Genomic DNA, 10,310 nt, shown 5'->3' with positions numbered 1-10,310 from the left:
AAAAAAAAAAAAAAAAAACCAACCCAAAAAGTGATTTGTCAGTCATAAGTATTTCCCATAACAAATACCTTGAAGGAGAGGGTAGTGAGTGGTATCACTTAACATTTAGAAATGGGTAAATGACCCAACTCCTAGGTATACTGGGGTGGCTGTATCTCAGGTGGTAGAGTAGGTCACCTACTAATTGGAAAGGCTGGTGCTTCAATCCCTTATACCGGACCTTGGTGTAGCCCCTCAGTTCATCCATGTTAGAAAGAAGCCTTCAAACTCAACACCAACACAGTCAGACGCATGTGAATGAGCTAACAAAGCCACCAGATGTGATAGTGTCTTAGTACATAGATGTAAAGCTTCTCTACCTCTGCAGGTCCTGTCCCAGTTTCTCCGACCGGTCCTCTGCAAGCACTTGGTACATATCATCTTCCTCCAGCCTACGTTTGTACCCCGCCCGGAACAAAGGATTCAGCCACCTGAGGGAAAAATAAATCCAAGAGTCAGAAGGAAGTGGAAGCAGATGTCGAAAGAAAGAGGAGAGACCGCAGTTTATGGTTTAATTTAGCTGATCATCAACTCTACATGGTGTTAGAGCCGTGCAAAAAAACATGTAATATGCTTGCAGCAATGAAAAAAAAAACAACCTTAAAATGACGTGAGAAATGTGTGGTAAAGCAGGACTTCATAACATGATGGGCTGGAGGCACAGATGGATTAATAGATATACAGGTTCAAACAAATTTAAAAAAACCCAACAGCACTTACATAAAAGCAAGGATCCAAAATGCAGGTCTTTGTTGCTTGTTTACCTCACTTCGTGTCCATTTCATTTCTTTGTGTGTTTTGTAGTCACATTTTAATGGATTTCCTTTTCTCTCTTGACTCCTGTGTAGTTTATTTTGCACGCAGAAATGTCTCTTTGCACACACAGTGTTTTTCACTGAAGCCGTGCCAGGCCCAAACTGGAACTAATTGCACGCATTTTTGCAGATGCCAAAAAGCAGACACTCACATGACGCCGCAGAACGAAATAATAAAGGGGTATTTATTATTTTCTTCTTTTTTTTTGGGTTGTATGGAAGCCCCAAACGCAATTTCATTGTTCTTGACAATGACAATAAATAAATACTACTACAACTATCGGGCCCAAAATTGGGACCACTGTTTACCAATGGCTATAGGAGGTGTTTACTAATGATTTACACAGTCAGTCTGCAGATTGTGTTGGACTTTTTTTTTCCTTTTTTAAAAAGATTACCACAACTCTGACAAGCTTAGACTCTTTTAGGGGATGCTCAAGCGTCCCTAAATGTCATCATAGCACCCATTAAAAACAAATAAAATAAATTATCTAAAGCACAGTGGACTGACTTTATATGGTTAAGAGACTTAGCTTAAAAAAGCTGTGGATGCTTCTCCTCTAATCTGCTTTTCTACAAACTGTTCTTTAACTTTGGAAAATAGTGGTCAGCATGACTGAGCCTTTGCCTCAGTCACTACCACTGTGACAGTACTATATTTAAATGTCTAAATAGATTGAGTTTCAAGGCAACATTTTAATATTTATCAGATTGAATTTAGGTTTCCAAAGGTGAAAAGGACTGAATGGTTGCACCATTTTACATAAATATTAAAGCCAATTTATTATATGCATGGCATTATCCTTGGAAACTGAGCCCCCCTAAAGGTTTTAACTTAGACTCGCCCCTGGTGTAAGAACTCAAGGGAGATTCTTTGGAAGAGAAGTAAGAGCGCGTTGCCACTGGGCTAGTGCAAGGTAAACACGTCCAATTACCTGTAAAAATTAAAGAGCACAGGTGTATTAACAACGGCTACGTTCTACTCAGGAGGTCCTGCTTCTGTTCGCGAGGTTATAAGTTGCTGGGAATTGAGAAATCAAACTCCGTGAGCTTGACGTGAGTGGTAAAGGAAACCGTCGTGTACAAAACAGCAAAAAACAGCTTGATCGTCCACACAAACAAACATACTATTGCCAGTAAACAATTGCCATTTGAAGCGGCGGTATTCAAAATAACTCAACGATAAAGCTTTGAATAAATATATACAGGATATGCTTCTGACATTAAAGACTTGCAGTTTAAATTCTGTAACGAAAACCAGTCAACAGCGTTTTAGCCAAGCACCCGACTTCTGGTTTTCAGCAACTTTCGGTTTAAGCTGTTTTATGGCTCCACTTACTTTAAAAACAACATTTAGAAAACATATACATTTCTCCACATCCTTTATACGTGTTTTCAAGTTTCAACGTTAGCCCGCAGGACGTTTTATTAACTTACCAGAAAAATATCTTGGACAAAAAGTTCGCGGTGGCAGCCGGGTTCGTCTTGGCATCTTCACTGACTTTTTCCATCGTAGCCCACGCTCACACCGCAGGTTCCCTTCAGCTCTTTCCCCTTTTAAAAAACTGCTCCTCGTGGCTATGTGCCGTGGCTTTGGAGCAGACATATGTTACGCGGAGGTCAGCAACCTCAAGGTGCGTTACATATCCTGTAAAACACATGGGCCTTCTCCTTAGAAGCGGTCATAAAAAAAGAAAAAATAGAATAGAAATGTCTTTAATCGCTCCGCCCCGTCATACCCAATTGGTTAAAACAGTCGTGCACGCGCACTGACTGTGTGGCTGCGGTGCATTCACGTAACATGTTTAGAATGTCACAGAGTCCAGTTTACCTATGATTTTTCTTCTTCTTTTTGGTCATTGATGAGGAAAAAGTAGTATTAAAGATACTGCAGATAGTTCTCTTTCTAATATGGAAGAGTCCTTAACACCTTCAGTTTTCAGATGCAGAAGCAATGTGTCTGTGAAGGTTCTCAGTCATCCAGGTCATTGTAGTCAAATGAGCGTCTGGACTTCTTTAATAAAAGAATAAAGCAGTAATAAAGCAATATTTGTACCGCATTACGTTTTAAGGTACAATTGGCATCAAAATTAAGGAAAAAATTGACTTTACTGGTGAATATCAAATTTTCTTTATGCTGTAAAAGAGCTCAAACGTGTCCATATAAACTTCCTGTGTGTCAGATGCTTTGAGCTTATCCTCATTAGTCAGCAAAATACGTTTCTCATAGGGCTTGCCTTGTAGCTGTGAGGTCTCACTTGACTGTATTTAAGTTATGATAACAATGTATCATAAACGAAATTGTGTCTGTCCTGTGGGACCCAACCTGAGAGTTTTCTACTCAAAAGTTTCCATGGCAAAGGAGGTGGCATTTGTTTGCTTGCTTGCTGTGACTTTATGATCCCAGAGGCAAACACACTGATGTGAGGTAGACACAAAGAGAATATCCTATAAATAAAGAGCAGGTTGTTGATGAGAGAGGCTGTCTGACATTCAAGAGGTGTTTCCTGCTTTGACATAAAAGACCAGAGATAGAAAAAGAGAGCAGGGACTAAAACACCTACCTCCTCTCCTTCTCTCACTAATTTCCCCTTATATAACCAGGGTAAATGAATGTCCTGACAGTCTCAGTCTAATGATAACAAAGCTGCATGTTCATAGCTCCGAACCTCACATGTTACTTTATACTACGGTTGATGTTTAGCTAGCGCTGACTGGGAGAAAGGCCAAAAGAAGAGAAGCCAGCAGGAGATTATTACAAGCAGCTGAGCTCAACCCAATAACATTCATCCAAACTACTTTCGCTTGCTATCCTAAGTTGTGTGGCAGGTCTGCTTCATTTCTCACATGTTGTAGTTTCAGGTTATTTTCATTTCCTCAGTCCTCAACAAGGCAAAGGTGCATTATTTTCACAATTCTTCAGCATGCTTTATTGACTTGGGTCAGGGTGACCAGACAACTACCGCTTACAACATATACATTACACTATAAACCAAGGGGATGGTTCTGTGGGAAAAACCCAATAAATCAGCAGTTTCCCTCCTGTCGTCCTGGGACCTTTTTGTACCACTTTCTGGTTTTAAATGCATGCCATTTCCACTGTGTTCAGTGGAATATAACCAATCTTGCCAAAGGATTTTTTTTTTTTTTTAATTTTAAAATTTCAGTGTGAATTTCTTAAATCAGCCTAAAATGGCTGAGCAGCAGAAATCCTCACACCCTTTACCCTAGGGACCGTTTTCGGCCCCATTGACTTCCATTATAAACGCTATTTTTCATCCCAAAATTATTATTATATGATTTTATTTATTTTTTTTGCTTTGGATGTCAATGAGGACTCAGGGCCTTGAAATTTTAATTTTTATATTTGTCCACCAGGTGGCGCAATTTTTTCACTTTTTGGCCAGTGAATGAAATGAAGTAAATTTTCGTATTTATTCCATAGACTTTCTGCTGAATAAATGATAATTCTGTGTCACTAACAGTCTTAGACAATGGCGTGTATGTGTAAAAAAATAAAATAAAGGTTTTTATGCCTAAAAAAAGAAAAAAAATACACATACACACACACACACACACGCACGCACACACACGCATACCTTTTTTTCCCCGTCTTTTCTCTTAGGCCAATATGCAATACAAAAACAATAAATATAAAAGCTGGAACCAAAGCCAAATTAACTTTATTATGACAAAAAGTTAATTTTTCAGTGAAGCTGTGGTTGGGAAAACAAGCTGTACCCCGGAAGTAGTTATTTTTGACGACGAAAGGGCTCGGCGCGCACTGCGGTTGGCACTGTCACTACCCGATCCGTACTGGAAACCCGATCGGTACCCCGCATGCACAAATCTTACGTCACTTCCTCTCTTTGCCAACATTGCGACATTCAATTCAAATATCATTTGAATGATACGGTTAGCGCCCAGTTAGCTCCTAGCATTTCTCAACAGCTCTGCCTCCTTTTCGACATTTAAACAGTGGATAATCCGTATACAAAGAAATTCATGCTTTTCTCCTCAACAGAGAGTGTCCCCCGATTGAGCAACAGCGCCGTAAAATAAGAAGAATGGCGCCTTATTACAGAGTTAATAATGCAGACTTTGTAATATCTCACGTGTAGATTCATCAGCCAGATGAAGTGTTTATTGACAATTGACAGTGATAGCGCACATCATCATCACTATTCCAACAATCCTCTCCTCACAGACAAGCATAAACACACTCGACTATCGCTAAATCAAATTTAACACACGTTTGTAATGACGCTAATTCAGTTTATAATAGGGTTTATTCGCTCGGTCAGCAGGTGGCGGTATCCTCGTACACTGGGGAGTACACTGCCATTAAACTAACAGAAGAAGAAAACATCTGCACGGATCGGGTAGACCTGATTTGTACGGTCAGACTTTACACATGCGCAGTAAGGATCGGGGAGTCCTGATCCGTAACTATCTTTTTATTTTTCGTTTTTGTCTACATTGTACTGAAATGCTTCATTATTGCAAACATTTTAAGATATACTTATTATTCTTAACATATTAACAGATACTCTGACCCATAACTATGGTAAAATGCTACGACCGGAAGTAGACACCTTTCGCGCATGCGGGGTACCGATCGGGTTTCCGGTACGGATCGGGTAGTGACAGGCACACTGGCACGCAAATTTAACGGTAAAAAAAAGCACCTTTGCCACTCGTTATAACATTGGGAGCGAAAAGGAGATGAATGAGACAGTAACAGGGCGATATTTTAAAGTATTTTGGTCACTCAAAGACAATGATCCGCCATCGCGTTGGCGATACTTTCAGCCGATGGCTGTTAGCTGTTAGCGGATGACAAAATCCGCCCTTCCCCCCTGCATCGGGATAATGCAGGGAAATATTAATGTTTTCGTTACTTTAAAAATTAGTATCGTTGCATTGCCACTCAGTTACCGGGGGTTACAAAAGAAAAAGATAGATTTATTGCGTGGGATCGGACATAACGTGTAGGTAGCTACCCTGTCGGGGTAGCTACAGGGTAGCTACATGCTACAGAACATGACACATGTCACGATGACGCAGCGAGCTATGGTTTGTTTTGCTTTTATGAAGAACTTGGATCGTTGCATTACCATGCAATTTGAGAGTTAGAAAAGAAAACTACAGATTTATTGCTCTAGCGTGGATCGGACATGTCGTGTAGGTAGCTACCCCGACCGAACATGGCACATGCGTCACCACGACGCAGCGAGGGAATGTTTTGGTTTTATAAAGAACGTGTATCTTTGCCTTATTATTCAATTTGAGGGTAAGAAAACATTTTATATTGACTATTCTCACGTTCGGACAGGATTATTGTAATGAACAAAGGACATTTTGCCTGATAATTATTTATATCCTGCTGTAACTTTTCTGTATAAAGAACTAAGCCCTCCAACGTTTCAGGCGTAAAACGTCATAATTAGAAGTGTTTGTAACTAAAAATAAAAATTGTGGAATACTGTTTGTGCGTGATTTAGACTTCCCAGCCTGAAACAAACTGGCCCGGAACACTCACCACGGAACGACACCGGGACCCACCGCTGCAGCCAGCTGGAAGCAGACCGCTCCAAGCAGCCGGCTGGAGGCAGCGGAAATCATATTCTTCCTTGATTCCCAACATAACTGTTCATATTCATCCTTCTCAAATAAATGTTTTTTTGGTTCAAAGTGATCTTGTATTGTTATTAACATATTTTTGTAATTTTATTTTAGAAAACAACGAGGTAATAAGCACTTAGTATGTGAAAACTAAAAACATAATATACCGTTTTATTATAATTTACTATGATGCTGCAAAAAAAATAATGCTGGATCAAAACAAATGTTGGTGCCAATCTTTGACCCATCGAAAGGCCTAATTATAACAATAATCAAATATTACTTCAAATGTATTTTATGGAAAATATTTAAGTTTTTGTTTTTTGGGGCTAAAAAAACGGTGAGCTCATGGAATTAAACTACAATTTAAAGGGTTAAAACCCCCGAAATATAATTAAAACTTTATATGAATATTTCAGGGAGAAGTAGTTTTAAAAGATTGGCTAATTTAAAGTGGAAAAAAATATGAATATATAATCTTTTTATAGCACTTTTTGGGGTGTGGCAGAAAACGGTCCCTAGGGTAACGGACGTAAGTTTTTCTTTTAATTTGCCCCTGCATTAAAAATAATGCTGGATCAAAACGAATGTTGGTGCGAATCTTTGGACCATCCAAAGGCCTAATTATAATAAAAGTCAAATATTACTTCAAATGTTTTTTTAAAAAAAATATTTAGGTTTTTTTGTTTTTTGGGGCTAAAAAAAAGGTGCACTCATGTAATTAAACTGCGATTTAAAGGGTTAAAACCCCCGAAATATAATTAAAACTTTATATGAATATTTCAGGGAGAAGTAGTTTTAATTTAAAGTGGAAAAAAATATGAATATATAATCTTTTTATAGCATTTTTTGGGGCATGGCAGAAAACGGTCCCTAGGGTAACGGACGTAAGTTTTTTAAAGGATCGCACCAGTCAACCTAACACCAGCAAGCATGCCATCTTTAAAGTCACTAAAATCACCTAATTTCCCCATCCTGCCAGTTTGCAGTAAGCAGGTCAGCCTGACCATGTCTATATGCCTAACTAAAAGCTTTAATGCACTAATGAGCTGCTGCCATGTGATTGGCTAATTAGATAAAGAAAAGATACCAATAATGAGTCATAACCAGAGATGGGCAATAACGCGTTACTTGTATCGCGTTACTGTAATCTGATTACTTTTTTCAAGTAACGAGTAAAGTAAGGGATTACTATTGCAAAAACGGTAATTAGATTACTGTTACTTCCCGTAGGAACGCTGCGTTACTGCGTTACTAAAACCATGATTTTTTTGCGAGAATGTCTCATCACAGTGATGTAAGCAAGTGCAATGTTCGTGACAACAGCTGTCTGCAGATCAACAGTAGATATCGAGTGCAGGAGAGAGTATGAGCGTGCAGCGTTTAAAGCGTGGAAGTACTGACCTTACTTTAAGTTTGATTCCATAAAAAGTGACAAAAACATTAGTGTTCGTTGTGCGTGGGAAGAAAACGTCTTTTTACAGCGAAAAAAAACCCCTAAACTTCCAAGCAAGCACGAGTGCACTATGACATAATGGAAAATTCACAGAGAAACTCACGGATTCTTCCACTGACCGCCGCGGCACACCTGCACCAGAGTAAACCTCCACCTACCCTACTGCTGCTTTACAGGTGAAAATAGAGCAAAAGGACCGCTAGTCTTTGACTTTATTTATCTTCTGCTGTGTTTTACTTGCATCTATTTGAAAGAGTGAGTGTAAACAAAAAAAAAAAGAAAAATTATGTGCTAGAATGTGCAAAAAATAGGTTTAAATGTTAAACAAATTTCTTCCAGTCAGAGAATGTTGCATATAATTAAATTTTTTGCCTGATGCATAAAGTTAAAAGATTAAAACTAATAAAACAAGTTTTAAAAAGCTTTTCCATTTGATTACATTTTGTATGATGGATTATGTAGAAAAAGTAGAATTGGGCTGAAAGATCTATCGCTTTATCACCGATTCAGGTTGTAAATCGTGTTTTTAAAAAGTAACTAAGTAATTAATTACTTTTGAAAATAAGTAATCAGTAAAGTAATGGGATTACTTTTTGGGGGAAGTAATCAGTACTTAGTTACTGATTACTTTTTTCAAGTAACTTGACCAACACTGGTCGCAAGTGAAGCCGCGCCTCTCTAGTCCTCTGTGCCCTCCTTCCAGACCCCCTCCACCCGCCCGGGTCATTGATGGCCACCCGGCTTTCACCATTTCGAGAATCATGGATGTCCGGCGCTGGGGGCGCAGTCTGCAGTATCTCATGGATTGGGAGGGCTACGGAATGGAGGAGCGTTCTTGGATCCTGCGGGCGGCCCTCCTGGATCAGGGTATGGTGTGGGCGTTCCATGCGGCTCACCCTGACAAGCCTGGGGTTCGCCGGGAGGCTCCCGTTGGGGGGGGGAGGGTACTGTGCTGCATGCTGATCAGCACTCTCTCTGTTTCTCTCTCTCTTCCTCTCTCTCTCCTCTTCTCTCTCGCCGGGGCAGAACTCACTGTGGGTTCACACCCTCGGGAGATGAGACACCTGGTCTCATTAAGGTGAGCAGCATTTAAGCCAGGAGGTGACTGCTGTTCGTCGCTGGATTGTTGTCTACCACGCGTTAGTGAAGTCAAGCTACAGCAAGTTTAGAGTGCTTTCCTTTGTGCGTCGTACTTAACCCTGTCTCCCTGTCTACAGAGCTTCCTGGATTTACCCCCGTGTGATTCCCGTGTGGCAGTGTCGGAGTGTCAGCCTGTGATCGTGTGAATGGATAATCGGAAGAACGCGTGCTTTCCCCTGGACTACCCTGGAGACCCCTTCTCCCCCCACTCAGCTGTATATAGCACCCCCCGCACATTCTTGTATATACACCTGGTGAATTGTAAATAAACCCTTCTTGTGAGCATCAGAACCGGAGTCCTGCGCTTGAGTCCTCCTCCAAACCGTAACACCTGAAGACTCTGTTGTCCTGCTGGGAGACTTCAATGCTCACATGGGTAACGACAGCAAGACCTGGAGGGGCGTGATTGGGAAGAACGGCCTCCCTGATCTGAACCCGAGCGGTGTTTTGTTATTGGACTTCTGTGCAAATCACAGTTTGGCCATAACGAACATCTTGTTCGAACATAAGAGTGTCCATAAGTGCACGTGGCACCAGGACGCTCTAGGCCGCAGGTCGATGATCGATTTTGTAATCATATCACCAGACCTATGTTCTGGACACTCGGGTAAAGAGAGGGGCTGAGCTGTCAACTGATCACCACCTGGTGGTAAGTTGGATCAGGTGGCGGGGGAGGACGCTGGACAGACCCGGTGCACCTAAACGCGTAGTGAGGGTGCGCTGGGAACGTCTAGCAGAGGCCTCAGTCCGCGAGATCTTCAAGGCACACCTCTGGCAGAGCTTCAACAGCATTCCGAGGGAGACTGGGGACATTGAGTCCGAATGGACCATGTTCAGCGTCTCCATTGCCGAAGCTGCTGCATTGAGCTGCGGCTGCAAGGTGGTTGGTGCCTGCCATGGTGGTAATCCTCGAACCAAATGATGGACACCAAAGGTGAAGGGAGCCACCAGGCTGAAGAAGGAGTCGGGCTTGGTTAGCTTGTGGGACTCCGGAGGCAGCCGACAGGTATCGACAGGCCAAGCGGAATGCGGCTCGGGCAGTGGCTGAAGCAAAAACTCGGGTGTGGGAGGAGTTCGGAGAGGCCATGGAAAAAGACTTTTGGACTGCCTCAAAGAGATTCTGGCAAACCGTCAGGTGTCTCAGGAGGGGAAAGCAGTGCTCTACCTGCACTGTGTATAGTGCTGGCGGAGCGCTGCTGACGTCGACTGAGAAAATTGTCAGGCGGTGGAAGGAA

At 41.4% G+C, this 10,310-nt stretch overlaps 1 protein-coding gene across 1 annotated transcript; it reads right to left on the bottom strand.

Annotated features, from left to right (window-relative positions):
- Positions 1-359: 359 nt before the first annotated feature.
- Positions 360-2,587, bottom strand: LOC106632822 (ATP-binding cassette sub-family C member 4; the record flags this gene model as incomplete). The annotated part of the gene is given in 2 exon segments (XM_014331463.2): positions 360-470; positions 2,292-2,587. Coding segments are annotated over 2 exon segments (185 nt in total), but the record flags the coding sequence as incomplete, so codon positions are not given.
- Positions 2,588-10,310: the final 7,723 nt, after the last annotated feature.

The sequence above is a fragment of the Haplochromis burtoni genome, unplaced genomic scaffold (assembly GCF_018398535.1).
Source record: "Haplochromis burtoni strain Fernald_Lab_line unplaced genomic scaffold, NCSU_Asbu1 Contig_2728, whole genome shotgun sequence".
Classification (NCBI taxonomy): domain Eukaryota; kingdom Metazoa; phylum Chordata; class Actinopteri; order Cichliformes; family Cichlidae; genus Haplochromis; species Haplochromis burtoni.
Note: the sequence above shows the minus strand (reverse complement) of the source record. Positions and strands in the feature narration are given on the sequence as shown.